The sequence below is a fragment of the Hippichthys cyanospilos genome, chromosome 3 (assembly GCF_059441005.1).
Source record: "Hippichthys cyanospilos isolate Australia breed blue-spotted pipefish chromosome 3, RoL_Hcya_1.0, whole genome shotgun sequence".
NCBI classification, from domain to species: Eukaryota; Metazoa; Chordata; class Actinopteri; order Syngnathiformes; family Syngnathidae; genus Hippichthys; species Hippichthys cyanospilos.
In genome coordinates this window covers 7,621,286-7,646,445 of record NC_142371.1, presented here as the reverse complement: position 1 = coordinate 7,646,445, position 25,160 = coordinate 7,621,286, and the positions used below count along the sequence as shown (strand labels likewise).

At 37.7% G+C, this 25,160-nt stretch overlaps 1 protein-coding gene across 4 annotated transcripts in view; it reads right to left on the bottom strand.

Annotated features, from left to right (window-relative positions):
* The window catches only part of grik2 (glutamate receptor, ionotropic, kainate 2), a 146,726-nt gene extending 122,449 nt beyond the window's left edge, over positions 1-24,277 (bottom strand). For 2 of the 4 annotated variants that reach the window (XM_088409749.1, XM_088409752.1), the window contains exons 1-2: positions 24,192-24,240; positions 22,401-22,801 (exon numbers count right to left, since the gene is read on the bottom strand). In XM_088409749.1, coding sequence (XP_088265875.1) covers positions 22,401-22,500 — 100 coding nt within the window. In that variant the 5' untranslated portion in view covers positions 22,501-22,801; positions 24,192-24,240. Of the gene's footprint in view, positions 1-22,400; positions 23,024-24,191 lie in introns of those variants that run through there. The other 2 variants (XM_088409750.1, XM_088409751.1) reach the window with 2 other exon arrangements.
* Between the last annotated feature and the right edge of the window lie 883 nt (positions 24,278-25,160).

Genomic DNA, 25,160 nt, shown 5'->3' with positions numbered 1-25,160 from the left:
TTTAAAGCCATCCCTCATTTGAGAACCACTGATCTAGAACATTGAAATACGCAAATGACACAATGCTGGAAATTAAAGGATTCTTTTTGAAGCATGTTTTTTTTTCAACAATTGAATTAATAAATTAGCAGCCTTTTAGATGTTCAAAGGTTTGGTGAGCCGTGGCTTTGTGGCTTGAAGAAGATCTAAACTAAAATGATCAGGTAAGACAGTTTGTTAAGCTTTAAACTAGGTAGATGCAACTCGGCACAGCAGCTGTTGCTTTTTTTTCTATTTATTCCTATCATATATTATTGTTATAAGGTATGTAAGAGAGTGCAATGATCTTGATAGTGTAGAATGTGAAATGCATGCAAATACATGCCTTTGAGGTTGTACAATTGGTCGGAATAAACAAAAATTCCTGAAAAATACGCCTCCATGATCAGACAAAGTTGTGTACAAGTTTTGTGGTTGACAGCACAGGAGATATCGCTGGAGGAAAAAACATATCACGCTTGACCTCAGCAAACCCCTAAAGACAGTTCTGCTTTCGGATCAAAGTATTGCCTGCGCAAGTGAGTTTTTTGTGTTTCCGTTGGCATTCTGGGGCTTTTATGTAACACATATTTCAAAATAATGACCAGTCGCAGCCAATGCATTTAGAGAAGAACATGAAAAATCCACTGATTCTTGCATCAACACAAGTTCCAAGTTACTTTGACTTATTTTTGCCTCTGTGTTAGTTAAGAATGTTTTAGTAATACAGTGTCAACTGTATATATGAGTGTCATCTGAGACATGACAAATTGTTTTTGCTTCTACATTTGTACAAATGTTGAAACTGTATTTTAAAACTTCCTCTTACCCTCCCGACTCAAGCTCTGGCAGTTTTACTGTTCATCATACCACTCAGGAGCAAAACAAAGTGCTCCAGGAGCTCCTTTGTGTCCACCACCATCAAACTTAATAGCAGTTCCAGCCAAAACAAATCACCGGTCCACCCTCACCGCCAACCTCAATAACCTCAATCAAACAGTGCCTGTCATGACTAAATACTTGTTTCAATCTGCTGCTACCAAAACGCTTTTCCAAGCTAGTTTTAAATCTTATTTCCCTCAAGTAGACTTTTACTTTTCATAAAATGTTGTATTTTTCAAAGTACATACGATATTTACTGTATATACCATATATGTATTTATTTTTGTAATATTCCTACGCATGCAGATGCTAACACTACAGTGAATGATTATCCGATTGTGATGAAAGACCTCTGGATGTGGTTAGTGATGTCACTAAAAGTTGTAATAGGTTCTTTCACTAAAGTTCTTACATTATTTCTGTCATCAACTGCAGCTGTTTCCGGTGGGGTACTCGTTCAATGTCTGCTTTTGTACACCATTGGTTGCTTTCTACTTCAGGGCATTTCAAATATTTGTTTTAGCTATGGACAATGTTTGTGCAATGGCTGATCTCTTTTCCATCTCCTCCCAGCCTCACAATTACTTGTTTTTCTAACCATAGACAGGCTTTGATGTTGCTTGTACCTCCAACTTGTCTAACTACAGTCATCAAAAGCAAAAAACATATCTGAAATTAAGTAGATATTTAGCCATAGTCATTAAAAAAGGAGACTCAATGTAACATAACACATGCCTGTCATATGTTCCACTAGTTTTGCTAACAATAAACGTTTTTAAATGTGATTGAGGTTGGAGTTGGGCAACATTTAATTTTTTACATCGTTTATCTGTCTTCATAACACCAGGGTGTACAGTAACCCTAATTTTTGACCTATTTGTTTAGCTTGTACTGACCACAGTGAATTTGTCCAGCATACATAGAGTCTACACCCATCAATTATCTTCCGTTTTATCCAGGGGTGAGGTCATGGGCGCAGCAGCCTCAGCAGGAAAGCCCAAACATCCCTCTCTCAGGTCACTCTGTCCAGCTCCTTCAGGAGGATCCCCAGGCCCGCTGAGAGATACATCGTCTCTGCAGTGTGTCCCAAGTCATCCGCAGGGTCTCCTCCCGGTGGGACATGCCCCAGACTCACCAGGTAGGCATCCGGGCGGCATCCTAACCCCTTTTTCGACTGGTTGAAACTCCTTCTGACAGGAGACTCTGCCAGACGTTCCCAGCAGCCCCTCACAATACGTTTGGGTCTGCCAGGTCTGAGCGGCATTCTCCCACACCATCGGAGCCAACATACGTGCAGTTCGATGATTGACTTTGTGATTGTATCATTGGATTTGCGGTCACATGTTTTGGACACCCGGGTGAAGAGGGGCGGAGCTGTCAGCTGATCACTGCCTGGTGGTGTGTTGGCGCCGCAAATCCAATGATACAACCCAATCACACTCCTCCAGGTCTCACTGTCTTTGCCCACATGAGCATTGAAGTCCCACAAGAGAACAAGGGTCCCTAGATGCAGTTGATGTTCATTTACTTTACAGCCATATAATTCCAAGTCAGTTTGAACTGTATTCCCCATGCAAAAAAAAAATCTATATTGCCTCAAAAAAATGTCTTTTTTTTTTTAATTGCTTAACCTCTTGAACCAACAATAAATCCTTCTAATTGTAATCAAGTCATTATCTAGCACTAAGCTAACCTGAACATTTTAATTTCTTAAACGACAAAGAAATGGCCAAGCTTTGCCCTTAACTGGCTGCAATAATTGTTTAACAGTGTTGAGAAAAGTTGCTTTCTTACAAACAGACATGCAGATTTGATATATGCCAAGGTTCAGGACTGTTGCACTTAATAAATCAGAGAAAGGTGGCCTTCATGCTCAATTTCCCTGCTTTTGTGCAAGTGCACTTAAGGCACAGGGTGAAGTTCATCACCAAATTATTAGTTATTTGTTCAAAGATTATTACTGATTATTATTTGTAATAGTATGAGAAACATGTGTGCAGTTCAGCTTTAACATTACTCACTGACTCGCAAGACCCAGAAAATGTCAGAGTGTGTCAACTGGCATGGTTCCGTGATGTCATGTAATACTATCTGTGGTTCATATTTTGTCAGCCAGTTTTTTTTCCTTGTTTTTAATTCGATTTGATCTTTTTTTTTTAAACATTTTTTATGTTTGTACCTGTCACCTGGCTCGCTGATCGCAGTGTCACATTTTTGTCCCTATAGACATTAATGCCGCCTGCTGTTCGGTAGATTGCTCATTTTGCAGTACAGCATGTGGTTGTCTTACACTCTTCAACACAAGACACCTGCTAACACGTGTGTGCTAGAAGACTATCAATTTTTGGCCAGGAATGAGAGCCCAATGCACACCCAACAGTGTCCTGGAGGCTGCCTTGAGACTGTCGTCATAGCAACCTGAGTCACATAGAAAAGCTGTGTTTGGCCTTAATAACTTTTTTCGACATGATGTAGTGACTTAAATGGCAAAAAAAGAGCTAATGATAGAGGTACTAAAATTGTACTGGCTAACTTTGAATTAATCATTCAGAGTGGAATTGCTGGTCATGTCCCTAATTAATTATCATCTCCTGTGTTATGACCTGTGTCGAACTACACTGTTTGATTTATCGGATGACATAGATGGGAGAGCAGAGGTCTTTGCACCCACTCCAGACCGGCCAATTTTATTTATATGGTGCCAAATCAAAAGATACATTTGGCTCTATTTTAATGCCCAGAGCCAGACTAGTGCGGGGAACTGTTGAACCGAGCGTTAGATAGAGTGTTGGGATTAGTGGAGACATTAGCAAGCCGGCGTGTTTGCATTTGTAGTGATGAATCCAGCCGACACGATTCACCGTTAAATGAAGCAACCCGTCTCATTTTCTCTAACTGAAACATAAGAGTCGTACTCAGAATTTTTCTTTCCACCTTTTTTCATCAGCCCTGTCCCTTGTGCCCACAGTCAGCTTTGTCAGCCTCTCATGTGGTGTCCTGGTGAATCTTCTTTGAGATGCCTCAGGAAAAACCACCATGTGGGGCAGCTGCTAGTGACCTTCTGCCAAACAAACATTGAGAACGTCCAAGCATATTGCATCACGGTGTGGTACGTGGAGTGCATTGCAGCCAAAAGGAAAGCGCTGCAAAGGGTGATCAATATCGTTCAGAGAATTACTGTATACCAGGCATGTCCAAACCCAGTCCTCGAGGGCCGCCTATCCGGCATGTTTTGGAGGTTTCTGTCCTCCAACCACACCTGATTCAAATGATCAGCTCATCAGCAAGCTCAGCGGAAGCCTGACAACAAACCTGATCATTTGAATCAGCTGCACTGGATGATGGAAACATCAAAAACATGCAGGATAGGTGGCAATCGAGGACCGGGTTTGGACATGCCTGTTGTATACTGTTTGCCCTCCCTGGACAACATTGCCAACTCTCTATCTGAGCAAAGCAAGGAAGATTGCTAGAGACACAACTCATCGTGGTCATCATGCCTTCAAACTGTAGCTCTCTGGTTGGAGAACAGGGCTCAAAAAAGCCAGACAGACTTAGAGACAGCTTTTACCCCAGAGCTATTAACGCTCTGCTCCCAATCCCAATCCCAATCCTCCCATGGTCTTGCCACCATGCGTGCCTGCATTTGGGTCTACCTTTTTGGCTTGAACACCATAAAACCCCTCAGACTGTGAGAGAAAGACGCTATAAAAACATGGATTGGATCCAAAGACCATAGAAGCAACTATGTGTACTTGTATAATGCGGACTAAGGGTTGCTATGGAGGCTTGAAAAAAGACCATTAATTAAACTGCCAGTTTCAATCCATGTCCAGCTTTTTCAATTAGGGTAATTGTAACCCTCACAGGGAAATGGCCCACGTTCTTGTTAAATTAGACCTTTTCCATCTATTTAACTGTTGTACAACCATCTCTGACTTGAATCACTGAATACATGGCTAAACATTACAATTCCTCTACTGTGAGTCATTCATGTTAACAAATAGTTTCACAGCAAAGTAAATGAAGATAATTGGTGTCTTGACACAGTCGCACGCAAAAAAAAAAAATCACTCCATTAAATAATTGCTGGCGCACTTTGACGAAACAGTAAACACGTTTTTTGTATGTTTTTTTAGTAATGCATCTTGGCATTGCTTTCCTTGTCTAATTTCCATTATTACAATTACGTATAGACTGTACTATATGGCCCATCATGGAGAAAAAGGCAGAGTACAGAGACTGGTACCATCAATCAGCCAGTCTTGGTCCTGTAGTACTGTTGACTTTGTTCAATAGATCAGTAGTTTTGTTTTGTTTTGTTTTTTCAGGTTCAGATTGCCAAACGCAACATTAGCATTCTGTTTAACAAATGTGTGGTACTTTTTTCCAATCCTTTGATTTTTAAAACAAAAGCATTTCACATTAAAGGGAAAGCTTTGAAAGAAGCTGAAATTTTACCCAGATGGCGACAACATGCCAAAGTTCAAAATGGCACGTTCAATTAGTTATCACACTACTAGGAGTGTGCTGTTCCTTGGCTAAAATACTGTATTTTTTGTCAAAATACGTCACAATGGTAAAGGTGAAAAAAATGTGTATAGTTAAGGCCATATATTCCACTTGAAAAGTCAAAATAAGATCAAGCTATAGTAAGATGACAAATTTTAACATGAATTGATGATTAATCTGACGTGTTTATGAATAAGAACACTCAAAACACAAAACAGAAAGCAGAGCAAATAAGTTCTGCTTTTTCGGTTTCAAATCAATTCTCTTCATAGTCGTGAATAAAGTTAATTCAACTTTATTCACTACTATGAATCAATTGTTTTGTCTACTTTAGTTGTAAATGGTATATTTTCAAACAGTTTTATGAAGCCAATTATTTAATAGTAGTGGAAGTAATAGTAATTTTTGACCATCATACGCAGACATTGATGGTGATTGGTGATAAATGGCTTCCTGGCCATGGTTTGGACACCTGTGCACTGCAGATATCCTCTCAGATTATTGTGGAAGCACCACTAAATAGCTTTTTGTGAACTACCAGTTAATAGGTGCATTGGTGGCAAATGTCTGGGTTTTCTGTTTCTTTCTATTCAGGGTTTATTTGGGGCCTTTTGTTTGTCTTTTCACAATCTGGGTGGTTTGGTCTTTTCTTTCATGTTCATGTTAGTTCATGGTCCTGTTTCCCTTGTCCGCGTTAACCTGCTTCCCTTGTGTTAGCCAGTCATCTCTCTTTTCTAATTGTTTCTTGTCCAGGTGCTCCTTGTTGTCTCGTTAGGTTTGAGTGTATTTAGTTTCCTTTCAGTTCTTGCCAAGTGATTGTCAAAGCTATCGCTGTCTCACGTGTCTGCTTTCGAGCTTTGCATCCTATTTTTTGTTGTTCCCATGCTTATTCGTCCGGATCCCAGGTTTTTTTTTTTTTTTTGTAGCGTATACTCTATTTTGATCTGTTACTTTGGTTACGTTGCTGACTCTGTTTATTATACTATTCCTTGCCCTATTAAATTGTTACTTTTGAGCAAAGCCTGCCTCTGGCTTCCCAGCATATTGGGTCTATCTCATCTTCAACTCCAACTCCACTATGTCAAAACTTGACAAATTTTGTGTTTAAGCAGAAGTTTGACCTTATTGTCTGTCAAACAAATGTTTCCTTTCTTATGCTAATTGCCAAACCTGGGTTTGCATATAAATTCAATACTGTACATTTTTGTCATGCAGTGCAGTCGAAAGAGCAACACAGCAATCTCATTTATCTGCCTTTTTTTCTGGAATTCTTGAATAAGCTCCATCATCCTACTGAAAAAAGGAAAAAATAATTAAACCTATTAAAAAATACTATTAAACAGTACTCTCTACAGCTTGGCCTTAAACAAAAGACAAAAGCTAAACTTAACACTCTTCACATCGATCATCCAAATTAAATAGACAACCTGAAAACAGGATATTACCAGTAATCACTCAACACAATGTCGAGTGTACGATACCTAAGTATTAGATTGCAATAAGAAAGCATGTCCAGCAGGGATCACACACATCAAACATCATGTATGTTCAATGTGTGCATTCAGGACTAGACTAGTTAGCCATTATGTCTACTAGACTCGAGTAGACATAATGGCTAACTAGACTAGAGGACATCATTATGCCACAAATATTTTTTAACCTCTGCAATCTGTCTATCTAACCATCCACTACTAACCACTTGGGGGGAAAAAAAACAAACATTTGAAGTGATGTTTACATAAAACAAAATTCAAATTTGACCACTTGTCATCTGTCACATTGCTCAACTATGTGCATTCAAAAAACACAAATCACTTTATACTTTGTTCAAAAGTGAAACGTGTTTGTTATTTGGCAGTCCGTTGTCAGAAGGTCTATCTGTCGGTGACGGGTCAACGGACGTCCGTCAGTAGGCTACCGTCAAACTGCCCAGCGTTGTAAAGTAGACATTATAATCATTCAGTATCCAAACAGGCTGGTTAGCGAGTCGTCGTGTTGAGTATGTGCCGCGTGGTTGCTGTGTGTCTGACAAGCTATTTCTAACTACGTGTGATGTCTCTAGCCTTACTACCGTTTACAGTCATCTTTTATTCAGTGAAAGCATTCTTTATTTATTTGCTCCCTCCTCTCTAACGTGTCCATATTTTTTCGGCAAACGTTCCCCAACTGACCAGCATGCCATCTTCTCTCTGTCTCTAACACATGCTAGAATGCACACACTTTCTTTTTCTTGCTCTCCACCACCTTCCCACTTTCCTCTTCTTTCACTGGTTTGCTGTCTAAAAGCAATGAGACCTGACTGAGATGTCCTGGGAAATCAAAATGACTCCCTTTGCTGTACCAATTTCACCCTGCATGAAAACACACCAGCAAACACGCACATTGCGAAAAGCCTACAGGCAGCAGGAGTTGCAGTTCACTGCTGGGGTGTTTGAGATGTCCAGATTTCCCCTCTGAATTGCAACGGGCAGTTTGAGGAACTAACATCAGAAAAATCTCTTACAAAGTTCTACAGAATGAAGACAACAGAAAGAACAAGCACTCACAAAAACATCCCTCTGGAATCAAAAACTAAAAATCAAAGATCACACTCAGCCAGGTGGCCTGTAAGTTGAAAGGAAAGACCTTCAAAAAGTAATTTATCTTTTCTCCAGACAGAAGTGAAAAGAACACTGGTTTGTATGGTAGCCATTTTTTTTTTTTTTTTTTTGCAACTTGATTTCCATGCATAGCTGCATTGCGCAACTGGATTATACCTTCACTATTAATTGTACCTTTTTTCCCCCCACAGGGCCTGTCTGAAAAAAGCTTGCAATCGCTATTTCAAAGCACCAACTAATATCCTCTCAACGGCATATTAGTTTTGTAATCAGCAATACCTGGGTTCGATCGGGTTTGAGTCAGTCTCAGGGGTTCGGCCTCATCTCTGGAGATCGACACACCTGACACATCGTGTCAATCCATGATGACATTCCCTGGTTGCACATCACCGGCTGTAGATGATCATGTTACATTGCTTGCTCAGTAGACAGTGCGTGACTGATGTGGTAGTATGCCAAGTGATTTCTTTCTTAATATTTTAATCCATACTATGTCAAATAACGAAAGTGGTTAGACAAATATGTACAACATGGATTCAAATGCATCACAGAATGCGATTGGGAATCAGTGTCTGCATGATTTGCATTGCCAAACTGAGCAACTCTTGCCTCGTAATGGAAAACTAGAGAAACACTTTTTGAAGCCCTAAAAAAACAAATTAGAAAGATATTTTCAATTTCACTAAAGAATGGTTCGGTGAATGCACATTAGACACGTGTGGGGTTCAGTTCCTCAAGGGTTAAAAACCACTGCTTTGGTATAATCTTCTTGTACAAATGTACGAATACTTGTATCATTGGTTTCTGACTTCCCATGTCTTGCATCAAAAGTCTGCAGTCAGGACAAAATGCAGCAGCGAGACTCTTGACAAGCATGAGGAAGTTTGATCATATTATCCCGATACTAGCCAACCTGCATTGGCTTCCTATACACCATAGATGTGTTGTTGATTACTTATAAAATTTGACAGTTTAGCCCCTTCGTTTCTCATTGACTTAGTGTCACCTTATGTTCTGTCCCAACAAATTCAGTCACAAAATGCTGGTTTGTTTGCGACCCCGTGGGATAAAAAGAAGTACGCAGAATCAAGGGCTACATCCATCCATTCACGCGCCAGTGCTCTGGAATGCCCTAGCTATTGAAGTTCATACAGCCTCCTCAGTAGAAATGTTTAAATCCCAGCTAAAAATACATTTATACACCCAAGCATTTAGTCATTGGGTATGTCTGAATGAAGCTTTTCTTCTTCCCCCTCCTGCCCCCTTTCTCAGGTCGGAGAGGGGGCCTTGCGCTGATTGACCATTGAGGGTTATGAGATGAAACACCTCCTCTGTGGCGCTTGTTTGGTTGGACCCACTAGGCCAGACTGTGAGGAAGATCTTACTCAATGGCCTCGCATGCTGTCAAGGCATCTTTGTACTGGACACTTCCTGCCTAATATGGCAAATGTTTTTTTTTTTAGTACAGCATCCAGTGCAACCTGTTGAGCCTGGAAGGAGGCTCCTCCCACCTGTGGTCCCTTCTGAAGGTTTCATATTTTTCCCAGATGAGGTTTTTGTGTTTTTCCTTCCCCTCCTGGGAGCTTTGTTCAGGGGTAGCTGTTGTGTAATGATGATGTTCTGTATGGGTTATTTTTTGAGAAGCCCTTTTAGACTGTGGTGATTCAGGGCTATACAAATAAATTTGACCTCACATATGTTATGCAGTATATACACAGAAGAGCTGACTGCACTAACTTTCTTACCCAGTGTCACCAAAATTGATGAGATGATACAAAAACACGGTAACTATATTAATCCCCAGTCTGTACAAAGCAAGATTTTGATTTCGATTTATTGGTGTCATCAATGAAGAAAAGCTCTGAATAGTTTCATATCTTACACACAAAGCAGTGTAACGTTTAAAACTGGAACCTATTGGAGCATAACTGCGTTTATGTGAGAAATGGTGTTGAACCTGGACTGACCACAAGCAGATCACAGACAATCGTTAAAACCAGAAAGCTACCTACAGGTGGAAAAAAAAAGCAATTGAGAATCTTAGAGAAGAATCAAAATTACTATGCAACGCTGCACAAACACTGAGGTTTTGGAATGTCCTGAAAAAGCACAGTGTACTATATAATATATGTTGACCAGCAAGGTCAGAAAAGGTTCAAAACAACTGTTCATGGAATTAGGAACAACCATCCAAGGGACAAGGCTCAAAATCTCTGAGAGGAAGTTATATAGGTTGAGGATATACATTTTTAGTGATAGAAGTGATAGAAGCCAAAGGTTTTGATAATAGATGGTACAAATTATTTGTTATTGTTTGTTTAAAAAAATAAATAAATAAATAAATAAATTATATATATATATATATATATATATATATATATATATATATATATATATATATATATATATATATGGTTGGGTTTGCATGGATTCTTCCAGGACGCAATTTGTCATAATAACCCATAATGGCCTGATGCATTCAGAAGTCTACAGAAACATTTTATCTGCCAATTTAAATGAATTCAAGTAGTTAATAACTGTCCCCTCCATCATGGCGAAAGATAACAAACCAAAATACACTCCAGGTGGGTATGTTCCCTACTGCATAAGAGTGTGTAGCCCTGAAGACAAAAAAAAAAGAATGCAAATCAGCTGCAATGAAAGCATGGAAAAACAGCGCACAGAAAAATTCCAAAAGGCTGTGAATGTCTGTTGGTCATAGGTTTAATGTAATTATGACCAGCAAAGGATTGGAAACTCAAATTTAAATTGTATTCTGTTGTGATGATTAGATTTAGGCCTCTCTTCAAAGATGATTAGGTGGTTAGATTCATGAATTGAGAAAATTATGGAAGAAATGAGAAAAGTGATTGAAATTATGAGTCTGGAGAAAGTTACAAAGTAATTTACAAGACTGTGGAGTTCCAGCGAACAACTGTCAGAGCCATAATGCACAAATGATGAAAACTCAACACAACTCAACTATATGAACAGTGGACAGAACAGAAGACGGTGGCCAGAAAGGCATCCATAGGACGGTTTCCCAGGCAAAAATCACAAAACCTCATCTCATGGGAAAAATAAACTTGATGATCCTCAAGACTTTTGGTGGAATATTCTGTAGACTGATGAGTCAGTAATGCAATTTTTGGAAGGTTTGGAGCCCATTATACCAGTCATAAAAACTGGCACAGTATTTGATCAAAAGAACATAATGTCAACAGTAAAGTATGGTGGTCTGGGGTTGCTTTGCTTCTTTAGGACCAGGTCAACTCTGTAATGACTGGAAAAATAATTCTGCTGTTTACTAGAAGATCATGAAGAATATCCAGCCATCAGTTTGTGTCCTCAAACTCAAGCGCTCTTGGCTCAAAAGGCAAGACAATGAACTAAAAATCACCAGCAAGTCCACCTCAAATTGCTGAAAAAGAACAAAATTGAGGTTTTGGAGGTGCCAAATCAATGTTTTGACTCAAATCAAATTGAAATGTTGTGGTATCATCTTAAACAGGCAGTTCATCCTTGAAAGCCGTTCAATACGGCAAAGCTGAAACAATTTTGCAAAGAATGGTCCAAAATTCTTCCACAATAATGTGACTCATCACCAATTATCAAAAAGGTTTGGTTTCAGTTATTGCTGACAAAAGGTGGCACAATAATAGCCCCCCCTCATAAACCATATCAACTTACATACAGTATGCAGAAAATATATATTAGTTGTGATAACCAGGTTCACTGTGTGCCATGTTTTACAAAAAAATAATTAAAAAAAAAATAAATAATATTTAAAATAAAAGATAAACGCTTTTCTTGCCTTCGCATTCCTCTACAAATCCGATGCCATCCCTGTCACTGACTGCCCGGGTCAATTCAGAGGCAATGATAAGCATCCATCAAGATAAAATCACAAAGACGGTGACACATACACAAACAATGTTAAAATGCAGCAGCAGCAGCAGGCACCGACAATATACTGTAGTTGACACTTCAGTCTAAATACAAGCTAATGAAAGAACCTTCCTGGCATTATTGACATTTAATCCCTGCCCCTGGGAGAAGGAAGCCATCATCTTCCATCCATAAAGCAATTTTAATGGCCTGAAATTTTAATATGACATTTCTAAGAATTGGATATATGGCATGCGGGGGGAAATTCCACTAACTGTGCATGGTGATGCTGCTATTTTTCACTGTGGCAAAGCATTCTGCCATTGATTTCTTCTTGGGGATTATTATTATTCTTTCTTCTGTGATATGGGTGAGAGGGAACCTTCCCCTCAGCAAGATCATTTGGATTCATAACCCCTTCCAAATGAGTTATTGACTAGTGGAGACTTCACTGCCATTTTCAATCAGAAGCTTAGCCTCACAATACAGCTGTGGTGTTTGAACACATCTCTCTGACAATGGAAACATGAGTTGAGATATCTGGAGAGGGAAGGAGTAATATACACTTTCGGAACATTGCTATGCTTAGTATTGTATACTGTATCTGTATTTTACATGATAAAGATGATAAATTTATAAAAATGTAAATTTATTTTTGTGATGTGCACTGTAAAAGAAAGACCTAACAAAGAAGAAACAACATGATACGAAGGCCGACTAAAAAATAACATCCCCGAATGACCCATACATGGATGGCAATGTAAAAGCTGTAGTAGTTGGAGAACTACTACAAAAACCAGGAGCACTTTTTGGAACAATATTAAGAGTCATGGTATGCTGTGTTTTAGTGTCATATAAAACAACTGACCTGTTTTGACAGCCGCTGCTTGTTGTAAACAGTTCTAGTTACAGTAAAAAAATTTGCAAATATCATATCTAGGATCACTGTCAATCTTTATTTCTTTTTTTAGGGAAATTATGGAATGCAAATTGAGATGACTTTGTATCAGCAAATATGGTCATTCCTTACCTTCTCAAGAAAATGTGTGACCAAATCATGTGCAACACAAAAAAGTGAAAAACTTGGAACCGCCAGTACTACGCGCGCAAAAGTTAGTGTAGAGTGCTGAAATGACAATTATATCTTTGCACGTGTACATCATGTATCATGTATCATCATCAGTATATCATGTGCCCATATACTGTATATGGGAAGGCATTTCGGGAAGGTTGACATGTGAAACGTTTATGCAAATGAGCACATGTATATTTTTTGGCAGCCATGCTGGATGTACATTTGCAATGTGTGGTGGCATACGGTTAACTTTAAACAGCCCACGATTGGGGAAAAGTTTCATCTTCAATCAAAATTTTACCTCGTATCTACCTCCACCAAGCCTCAAAATGTGAGTCCCCATTTTTTTGTTTATTGTATTACATTTCCTTTTGATTATGATTATTCTTTGGTTTTAAATTAGTCATGAAAGTGAGGCCATATTGTCAAGATATGTTTAGCTCCATTATAGTCCGAAACTAGTAGTCAATGTATCAATTAATTTTGTTCCAAAAAAGGTGCATTAAATTAATTTTGGCTTTGAGAATGTATTCTTTATTTAATGTCTACTCAAAGCAGCTCCATCAAATGATATATATATATATATATATATATATATATATATATATATATATATATATATATATATATATATATATATATATATATATATATATATATGACAACAGTGACAGATAGACAAACACAGAAGTTGGACAGACACTGTACTGTCTGTCCGCTTCTGTTTACATCATCATAACTTTTATTCTATTTTGTGGTTTAAACTGATGATTCACACACGCCGTATCTTGGCTGGTCTTAAGATGAAAATGCTCCAAACATGATTCCATTTACGCAATAATGCCACTGAAAAACATCAGACTGAGAGTGAGAATTCTCTTTTCAGGTCAAAAATCTAAAATGGTAATCTGTCTAACTGCATGCAGGTGGTCTAGACTGAGTGTATTTAACACAAATAAGGAGCATTTAAAAAAAAAAAAAAAGGCGGTATGAGCTGTTGTGGACATGGACAAAACCAACGCAAATCACTTTAATTAAAGCGGCCACTTTTTATTTTTTCAAAAGTTTTGTGTGAGAGGTACACTTATAGCACCATGGGGTAAAAACGAACAAATCTGTTTCAATTTGAAGTAATCATCTCAAGTGTCAACAGGCAGAAGTTCAAAGTGTGCCCTGAAAATTAAAAAAAAAATCATAAAAAACTTCAGAACTTCACCGGCAGATGATGTAAAATTGGAGGGATTACAGAGGTGTGCTGTGAAGTGGGCACTTCAAGTCTGCTACGTAGACCCCTTCCTCCAGTAGCTTTGCAATGACAAGATATCTGATATCTTACACATTTTACAGAGGACAAAGTCATTCACGGCATCTGTCCATTAATTATGTTTCATGTAGATAAGATCTAAAGAGCGTGCCTACTTTCTAAAGTGTTGTTGTTGCAGTAATTATAAACATTACCTTAAATGACTGACATATAAAAACATTAAAAACAATATTTTAGAGCATAAAGATCAGGTGTTTGAGGCATTTAGGTTTCAGCAAATCACTACTGAAGATAAGTATCAGGACAGAGACAGGGTGTTATGAGGATTTGTCTCATATTACTGTCACTCTGATTCACACACGTTATCCTCCTTTAGTTCATGTTACAAGTAAACCAGAATAATAATGTCACCTCAACCTCTAAAACAGACAGCATGAAAAGCTCATATCAAATATGCTGAATGCAGACTAACCAACAGAAGGCAAAGCGATTTCAGGGACCAATCACCAATCAAGTGACATTTTAAAAAATGACAAACAGTAAAAACACGAGACAGACTTGTGTATTTACAGCCTATACTTGTGTATAGTTTACTGTGCATGAACAAAATTGTGTTAATGTTTTATGAGCAATGATATAAGGAAGGAAACAATGGGGGGGACAAGGAGTATGATTGGAATACAATATGTTTTGTCAATCAAATATAAATACAATATAATTACAACATGCCCTGCGATTGGCTGGCAACTAGTTCAGGGTGTCCCCCGCCTACTGCCTGAAGCCAGCTGAGATAGGCGCCAGCAAGCCTGTGACCTGTGGCCTGTGGGGATAAGGGGCTCTAGAAAATGGATGGATGGATGAATGGATAATCACAACAATAATTTTTTACTAACAATACTATTCTATATTTGTCTTATGTTGAGGCTAATTACAAAATCAGCATTAAATGCAAAATATTGATCATCTGATGCAGATTAACATTTCAAAGTTAAGTTTATTATTATTAGTCTGTTAATGTTATTAAATTTGTAAATGTCTGAGCAACATCCTTCTAGCTTTCCAAAGTATGACGGCCTTAATTGGGGTAGATTGTGTGATAAATCATCAGAGAAACACATAAACTGCAGGTATTTTGTAAAAAAAAATGTTTGCCAAAACACGCCACTCCATAATCAACAAGAATCACAGCAGTATCTCTCTAACAAACAGCTACAGTAAACTTCTAGAACCGTTGAAAGGCTTGTGGCATAAATTCATTAAAAATCCGTTTTGAGTTTTCAGGGCATAGACATCTTCAACATGTTCTAAATAAGCTCCAAGGACATATTAAACATTCCAAAGTATAATTCTCTTGGAAATATGATTGAACCAGAAGAGCAATTATCAGATCCTCCTATGTGAGACAGCAAAGAAACGCTGACCCTCAATCCCCCCCCCCAAAAATCCTGCACTTGACTTCTTTTTAAGACCACCTTCAGCCCTTGCATGAATATCACCATAGAAGTCAAGAACAAATGAAGGAGAATTGCTACTATGTGTGTGTTATGCTGCCAAGGGTGTAAGAGAGTCACTGATCCATCAGATGCCAGAGTAACTAACTCTCCCTGAAGAACAGTAACTTTTATCATCCGTGCCTAAAGCCAACCCTAACTAAAATCCTGGATTACAAATTTGATGAAAGTGTTTGCTAGTAGAACGTGAAATGATTGCATATGGAGCGAGAAGCGAGGTTCTCTACAGTGCGTTGGAACCTCGATTTAATGAACCGATAGATTCTGAATTTAATGTTCAGAAAACAGTGTCCAGTCAACTCAAAATTTTCCTTTGTTTAGTCCAAGTCTGTTCACTCCAGAATCGTTGTGTTCTCCCACAGTCCCTGTGGCACAATCAACAGACAGACTGGTACATGTATTAACAGGCTGTGGTGATGTTGTGACAGATACACAGCACAGACTAGAACAGCCTAACAAACATGCTTACATGGCAGCCATGCTAGATGTACATTTGCAACATATGGTTTATTTTAAATAGCCCTCGATTGGGCAAAGTTTGTTTGTTGTGTTACATTTGCTGTTGATTATGATGATTCTTCATTTTCAAATTAGTCATGAAAGTGACATAAAATGTTTCGTTCTCTTCTAGTCCAAAACTCGTAGTTGATGTTTCAATTCCCTTTATGACAAAAAAGGTGCATTAAATTGATTTTTGGCTTTGAAAATGTGTTTTATATTTAATGTCTACTAAAAGCAGCTCCATCAAATGAGATGAGGTCAAATGGAGTTCACTCAGCATGCATATAATTAAAATTATACCCACTACATCACCTTTGCTTTAAATACATTTCCTAATACTGCCTGGTAGGAACAATGTAGAGCGGGTAAACAAATTGCCAGAAAAATCAGACAAGCATGAGGATTTTAATTCTGCCTACTCTATCACGTCCGTGGTGAATGAAGCAGCACATTATGGCCTGGCGCTGCTGTACTTTGAATGTGATTGGGGATTTGCAAGATTAAGATCAGAGACAATAACTCTCCTGCGAACGTGATAGCTCAGAGCTGCTGCTGCTAAAGAGGATTGTCTTCTTCAAAATGCATAACATTACCATATTTGTACTTATGAGAAAATACATCAAATCCATCCATAACTGGCACCATACTTGCCACAATACATAACTTCATTGGCAAGTGTAATGATTCTCTTTTTAGGCCCTATTTCTGTTGATAGGAAATGATCTCTACCCTAAGCTTTCACATACTTGCTACGCACTGATGGATCAAATTCATGTACTGTACTGTGTGTGCACAGAAAAGTTAGAGATGGCAAGTCAATTCTGTAAACTGTGAAATTGCATTGCTAAAAGGCAGCTCAACTCAAAAAGCAGGAATCCATCTCTTACGTAATTTATATATTATGTTCTGTGATGGAAATTGCAAGATATGAACAACTGCTTGTATGTGCTGGCCTGATCATCCTGAGGTCACCAAAAGGTGAAGTTTCCTACCCGACCTTGTCGCGCCTGAATGTATAACTAGCTTTACGTATTTTGTCCTTTCATCCCAGCTAAAGATTGCATTTCACATTTCATCTGTTATTTCACAAGAGGCTGTGATGTGTTGCAGCTTCAGCTGACTGGAAATGCCACTTTTCAACACACACCCACAGGGGAAACAGTCTCCGTTGGCTCAGTCCAAAATACCATTCAAAATCAACAACCACACACACACATGCGTGCGTGCGCACACAGGAACACCAGCGAGTAAGTACTCTGAAAGAGCTGCATGCTCACATCTCGTTTCCATTCATCCCTGGACTGAAAAGCTTGTTTTCAGCAATGGATAACCACTGAGCTGGTTCATGTCCTATTCGAATTTTCTAATCTGCTGACGGTGAGACAAGGAAACGTCCTTTCTCGTGGGTGTAACTTAAGAGTATGTTCAAATTTACATCAGCAAATTCCATTGATAGGTTTGGTGACAACAACATTATGATCCGATTTTTTATTTATTTATTTATTTATTTATTTTACTCATGTATTTTAATTTTAGGCCTTTGATCCCTCTGGTTGGATGTGGGTGAAGTGGTGCCTAAATTGCAACAGCGTATAAAAACCTAACATCAAATTTAAAGACAAACATTACGTGAAAGCTCAAAAATAAGGTCGGTTTTATAAAATTAAAACAAAATCTACCAAAACCATGCTTGAAAAAATCCATGGGTTCATTCCATGAATAGTAAAGTTGTGTGTGCATGTATGCTTGCGTGTGCATGTGTGGGTAGCTAATCTGGTCAGTCACACATTATTTAATGATTGTTTCGCAGCAGTTACAGTATGTTTAGCAGCACAGGTCATCTTTCCAAGTTTCCACAAACGTGTCTTTGGAGGACTGTGTTCCAACTACTTACCAAATCAGTCCTCCATCAGAATGAACAGGGAGACATTTACAGTTTCATTTTTATAATAAATAAATTACTATCATATCCATCAATGTGCATTAAATGTTTTACAATAAGAATTCTGAAATCACTATTAAAACCTTTTGGAGGGTTGAAAAAAGTGAGAAGTTTTTTTTGGTTTTGTTTTGTTTTTCAAAAAAGCAAAAAGGAATAATAGATGAGGAAATAATTAAAAACAGGATATAGAATAACATAAACAAGACGATAATAATTGTGTGCTTTCCCATATTCTACTTTGGACCAATATTAGAGCAGCAAACAATTCACGACACAACAGACCAAAGGGGGAAATAAGAGCACGTTGTCTAGTGGAACTCTGTATTCCGTTTCAGTGAAAGGACAACAATTTGTGCAGCTTTTTGTTCTGGCTCTGATCAGAAGGTCAACAGTGACGACTCAGACAAATGTATTCAGAGATGGTTCTGGGGCAAAAAGACTGATTTAAAAAGACAGCGAATGAAAATAGCCTTTTCTTTCTTTCTGCTCATCCAGCCCTGCCTTTTGCATCAGTATCTGACATGTGAGCGGTCAACAATTTGAGGAATCAGGTTTGATAAAGAAGCCTTCATGTTATATCTGGAGCCTGCCTCAATCTTTTCTCAGACCTCTGTCAGTATTGGAGTGGAAAAAACACGTGAATCTTAATCTCTATGCCACTGACCAACAGTAAAGACAAACAATGAGAGCAAACTATTCACCCTTACATTTCAATGTAAAGATTACTTCAAATTTTCAGTCAAACAGAGCTGCAGATTTTTGAATGTGGGATTATAATGAAGTACCCAGAAAAAAAAAAAAAAAAAACCCAAGCAAGAGAACACGCAGAGGAAGGCCAGAGCCTCAATTCAAACGTCCAACCACAGAACTATGAGGCGGATATTCTAACCAGCCAAGCACCGTGCTGCTGTTTTAATTTAACACTTTTTTCATCCCTTCTAACAGTGAGACTATTTAACTCATTGATACACAAACTCAGTAGCACGAGACAAATGTTCTAGTAAGAAGTAACACAACTAAAAAAACCTTCAGTTGTTTAAAAAACAAAATCAAGCCAGGGCCGAAGTGGACGGTTGAGCATCTGGATGATAATGTCAACTATTATTTCAATACTTAACAGATGGGCCTCTCAGAGACGACAGTGATAACAGACTGCCAAATTGAGCACATCTACACCATTAGATGATGACCTTCATTCCAGCGCTGATAGTGCAGCAACACCATCCATTATGTGGAATTTGATGTCACATTTCTTGTGACATCAGATAGTATTCTTGTCCAGTGGTTCTCAATTGGGGTACTAGTACCCCTGGGGGTACTTGAAGGAACTTCAGGAGGTGTTCGAGATTTTAAATAAAACAAACAAACAAACATGCAAAAATCCTTGAAAAATAATTATTAAATTGTTTCAGGAAAATATTAATTCATAAAACAAATTGTATGTTAATTAGGTTATTCAATTTCATTTGTACCAAAAGCCAGATTCTCCCCCATACTAGAATGGTTCCACCCAACTTGTCATGTGACACCTCTCATCACCTGTCGAGTCAATGAGTTATTTTGGTAAACATACCTCTATTATGATCCCAAAAGTTAAATATTTTTCTGTGGACAAATATTTATTTATAATTATTTATTTTTGAGAACAGGTCTGACACTTAGTATTGGTTATTTTGGTGGGGACAAATATTTATTTAATTAATAATTTATTTTTGTCTCTATAGTAATCCCAAAACATGATTCTTTATGTTGAATGTTTTTCAGTGAACAAATATTTCTTTATAATGATTTATTTTTTAGATCATATTTGACAATTTATGTTGATTATTTTTGAGGAACAAATATTGATTAATAATTAAGTTAATGATTTATTTTGGTGAACAGATCTCTACTGTGACCCTCCAAAAAGATGCTTTACTGTATGTTTAATATTTTTCTGTGGACACATTTATATGTGTGTGTGTGTATATATATATATATATATATATATATATATATATATATATATATATATATATATATATATATATATATATATATATATATATATATATGTATATGTATATATATATATATATATATATATATATATATATATATATATATGTATATGTATATATATATATATGTGTATATGTATATATATATATGTATATATATATGTATATGTATATATATATATATATATATATATGTATATGTATATATATATATATATATATATATATATATATATATTTATTTATTAATTTATTTTTATTTTTTTTTTTTTGAGAAGAGGTCTGACACTTTATATTGAATATTTTGTGGAAAAATATTGATTAATAATTAAGTTATTTCTTTCAGATTTCTTCTATGATTTTTTTTGTGAAATGAAGTTTGAAATGGAGTTTGATATGGTCTAAACTTCAGACTATTTCAACGTTTAATAAATTTGACACTGATGGCATGTCTTCATGGTTTGCTCTGGTTGAGGGGTACTTGGCTGAAAACATATTTCACAGGGGGTAACATCCCTAAAAAAAGGTTGAGAACCACTGGTAAATCATCACCAGCCGATTGCAGGGCACAAATACTGTTTAACAGATACTCACATTCACACTGAAAGACACACACACACACACACACACACACACACAGGGAGAAAATGCAGTCTCAACAGTGCAGTCAACTCAGGAAGGTCACAGTCTGGACTCTAACCTCCAACTTCAGAACTGTGAGAAACATACAGTATGTGGTAACCTTCATCCACTGTGTCATTTCTGTGACCACGTATGTAAAGTTCCAAAAAGCTACTCATGATATTTGTTGGCTCATTTTTTATTGTTGTTGTAAATAACTCAAGCATATTTCCAAAGGGCAAAGTCATCAATTTACAACCCACGCACTCAAACTATACAGTGACCATTGGAAAACATCACTCCTCTTACAGAATAAAATTATGTTCTAAGGGCTGTATCAAACGTTCAGTTATAACAAAGTAAATGATCCCCATCAGTAAATGACACTCTAATGAAAATGACTAAAGTTAAACGCATTACGGTTAACAGTAAAAATTATTTTCCTGCCATTGTTTTTGCACAATGGGTTTTCTTCTCAAGGTCACTTCTTAAAAAGAATGTGTTTGAGTCAAGGTTTGAAAGAAAGTGCATCAGAGGACCACTCGCCAGCAGGAATTTAACTCAGCTTGTTAGTTCTGCTGTAAAGAAACTTGGTCAAGTGCAAGAAAATGTCATCACACATCAGCAGGGTTTGATAATGTCATTAGGGTTGTGAGATTACCATCACCTTGTATTTTGTTTTAATGCTGTCTTAAATTATTTAAAAACACCAGTGTCACATCCCATTACTTGTTGCAACCTTAAGAAAGACAAACAAGATCTATCAACTGATAAGCGCTAGCTGGTCATAGATAAAGACATGCTGCAATTATGCTAAACTATTATTAATGGGGTCTCTGTCAACCTTGGGAATACTCTGTTGTCAGTTGAAGCTTTTCCTTTACAAAATAAAATCCATTAAAGCCTTTACATGTGCAAAAGACTGTCGGTGAGAGCCGCTCATTCAAAGCAAACATTGTATACAGTACTGCCAAAAAAAAGAATTCTTCAAACAACATACAAAATGAATCCACAATTGTGTTGTATTTTAACAAATTAGAATGTCATTAAAATACCAGAATTAAAAGGTAGGGACATCAACTCACTCCCTATTTGCACACAGTGAGATGGAGGTGTGTTTGATGGAAATATTTTTGATCACACCTGAACTTTAATCACCTTGTTATGTGAAACCTTATAAATAGCAACAGGTTACACACTTACCTGCATTGCTGATCACCCGAACATAAGGTAAAATGTACTCATGAGGAGTTATCTAATATTGATGTAATTATATAATTTGATACCTGCTTCCCAAGTAACCTATTGCATCCATTCTCAAAGGCTAATGTTATTTTAGGAATTTTAATTTGTGCAATGATAGCACAATGTCTATTTTTTATATTTTGTAATTCCACAAACGTTCTGACTGAGTCAACAAAAAAGTCCCCGACAAGACTGTGAAATGCTCTGTGGCTTATCTTTCACTGTTTCCCATATTCAAAGGAAAGTAAACATTGCACATTGGAAAAGTGGTCCCAGCACACTTGGGGGTGGAAGAGGATGGCACAAAACAGCATTGAAAGTTTTAATATGAAATGACTTACCGAATCTCAAGACATGTGGCATCCCATGAGAATATCCCACACATTGTAGTAGCAGCAGTAGCAGCCTGCACCTCGACATCAACTGGGAGATAATCTTCATGTTGCTTGTGCGCTGCACAGTTTTATTCCCTGAATCAGTTTATTTCCCAGATGTATGTTTTTCTTTTACTCGGGCAGGTTGGCCGACTGCTTCCTTATATCCATAAGGCAAAAAGAAAAGAGGAAAAAGACACTGCGTGCCCGGCTCACTGCACCAAGAAGAAAATATAATAGTCCTTGGCTGAGGAAGGAGATGATGGTGATGAGGATGATGATGGAGGAGATGGTGGGGGACCTGAAGGGGCATCCATGTTAGGCTGGGTGCAGTTTGAAGAAACCCATCTGGGGAGAGACGCCGGCAGCTTTAGCAGAAGAAGGAAAGAGTTGGAGCGAGTCAAGAGGCGGTGTGAGATGCCGTTGCACTGCTGCACAGCATTTCAAGTGGAGCCATGCAGCTAATAGTGGGAGAACGCAGGTGAAGAAAGAAAATATCGGGTACGTTCCCCACCTACCGCTAACTACTCCTCAGACACGCACCTGTACTGCGAAAACCACTATTGGTTTTCTCTCAAATTGTTCGCATGGTTCGCCGAGTCGCCGCTCCAGTCAATGATTCGACAAGACTGCTGTTTGATCGGGTTCGCTCAAGCTTTATTTTTATATTGCTGCTTTTGCCCTTTCCGTGACAAATGTCTCTTGAAATCATAAAGGGTGGTTTACTACAAAATATAATAGGTATACAGTACTGTAAAGGATTGAGTTAAGATTATTGTTCAAACATTGATCGGTTCAAACAGGCAAACGATGCCCCAAACCAAAATGGAACAACTTCAACCTCAGTTTTAGTCTCGGGCGTTACTGATTTGAGCTAATTTGGGAAGTTGGAAACTTATCAGACCACGGAAGCCTCGTTGGTTCATATTTTGGCTATTAATGCAGACGGGTTTAGTTATTTGCGGTTAAGTGTTACGTTTGAACGTAGTTAATGTGATAGGAAAAATAAAGTAGCCTACATATCAATTAAAAGATAACTCAATATATATTTTAAATAATTAATAGGAGTTATTCGGAGGGATTCAATTAAGAAACGCGACCATCAAACGGGCATGATGATATAATTCTAACAACGTGGAAAATGCGGCATACGCATAGCCGTGTATATTTGTAGCATGTATAGTATTTATTCTGTACTCTTTTAAATTACTCGACTGATATGTGCACTCATGGGGCCAGTAAGATTACGTTAAACGCAGATGTATCATGTGGGCAAAGTTAATTTAAACCTTCATAGCTCGTTCAATTATTGCTTTTAAAATCAGGACTCGTCCCATCTGTACTAATGAGCTAGATTCATTATTTACCGATCATTCATTAGGCAGACATGAAGCATTCATGCCCCGATAATATCTTTCTACTCAACCTACTGAAGTCGCAAGCCTTAAAAGAAGGTAAAACGAGAAAAGGATGTCCAAGTTTGGGTAAGCCCAATAAATACACTGTAAGTCATCTTTTTGGCGAGACTTTTTGGGGGGAGTTTGGCCGATATTTTTTATGTGCGGTTATGACCGTCAATCATATCCACAAAAACATTTGTTAGAGTCTGATCTGTCTAGAGTTATTTAAAAATACCACTATTATTTGTTGTCTCAAAAAATGTAAGCATGTTCCTGAAACGGTATGGCTCCAAGAAATATAGAAACGGCGTACCCAAACATCATATAATTGATGTAAATTCTGCAGTATTTGACTTACCTTGGCCAGAGAGGAGCGTGGAAGAGTCGCCGGAACAGCACAAAGAAGTTGTTTGTTTCTCGGTGGGAGAGCACAGCGGTTTCAGCACCAGTCGCCTCCGGAGAGCAGCGCTCGACCTGGCCGTGGGGGAGACACGCCCCCTGTTGGACATTGGGACTTACTGCTACAAGCCCATCAGAACCGCTGCACACCCCCGGCGGGCACGACTGAGTGTCTGTTACCTTAAGCAATATTATATTATGGGTTGGTCTGTTTTGCGGTTCTAGTATGGCACGTCTTGATTGCATTGCTATCACATTGCAAGCGCGTCTCATCAGCAGCACATAGCATTTTAGGACCTTTTGTGCAGCCATGAAGATGATAATAAATACTTCTTAATGGAATGCTGACTTTTATGCCGATTGTGTCAATACTTGAAAGTGTCAAATACTTCCAAACAATTACAACAATCCCCGGAGCCATCGACCACAAAACAAAAGTATTATTATTTTTCAGAGAGTAATATGCCGTGAAGGTAGAGTGACAGGAATTGGAATAAACCATTTGGAATTTCACTGTACGATACGTATACATGCTATCCATCCATTTTTAAAGACGTTTATCCTCACAAGGGTCGCTGGCTTGCTGATGACTATCCCAGCTGACTTCAGGCAGGAGACAGTGTACACCCTGAACTGGTTTCCAGTCAATTATATATATATATATATATATATATATATATATATATATATATATATATATATATATATATATATATATATATATATATATATATATATATACTGTCAAGTAATATCAAGTAATATTTGTTAAATATTGCAAGTGCTATTAAGGTAAAAAAAAATGTGTGATGCATATCACAGTATATGGATATACTCTATTCGTATTAATTTATCGAAAAATATTTTTCAAAGATAGCAAGCGCTATTAGTGTAAAACAAAAGAATTGATGCATATGAAAGTGTTTCT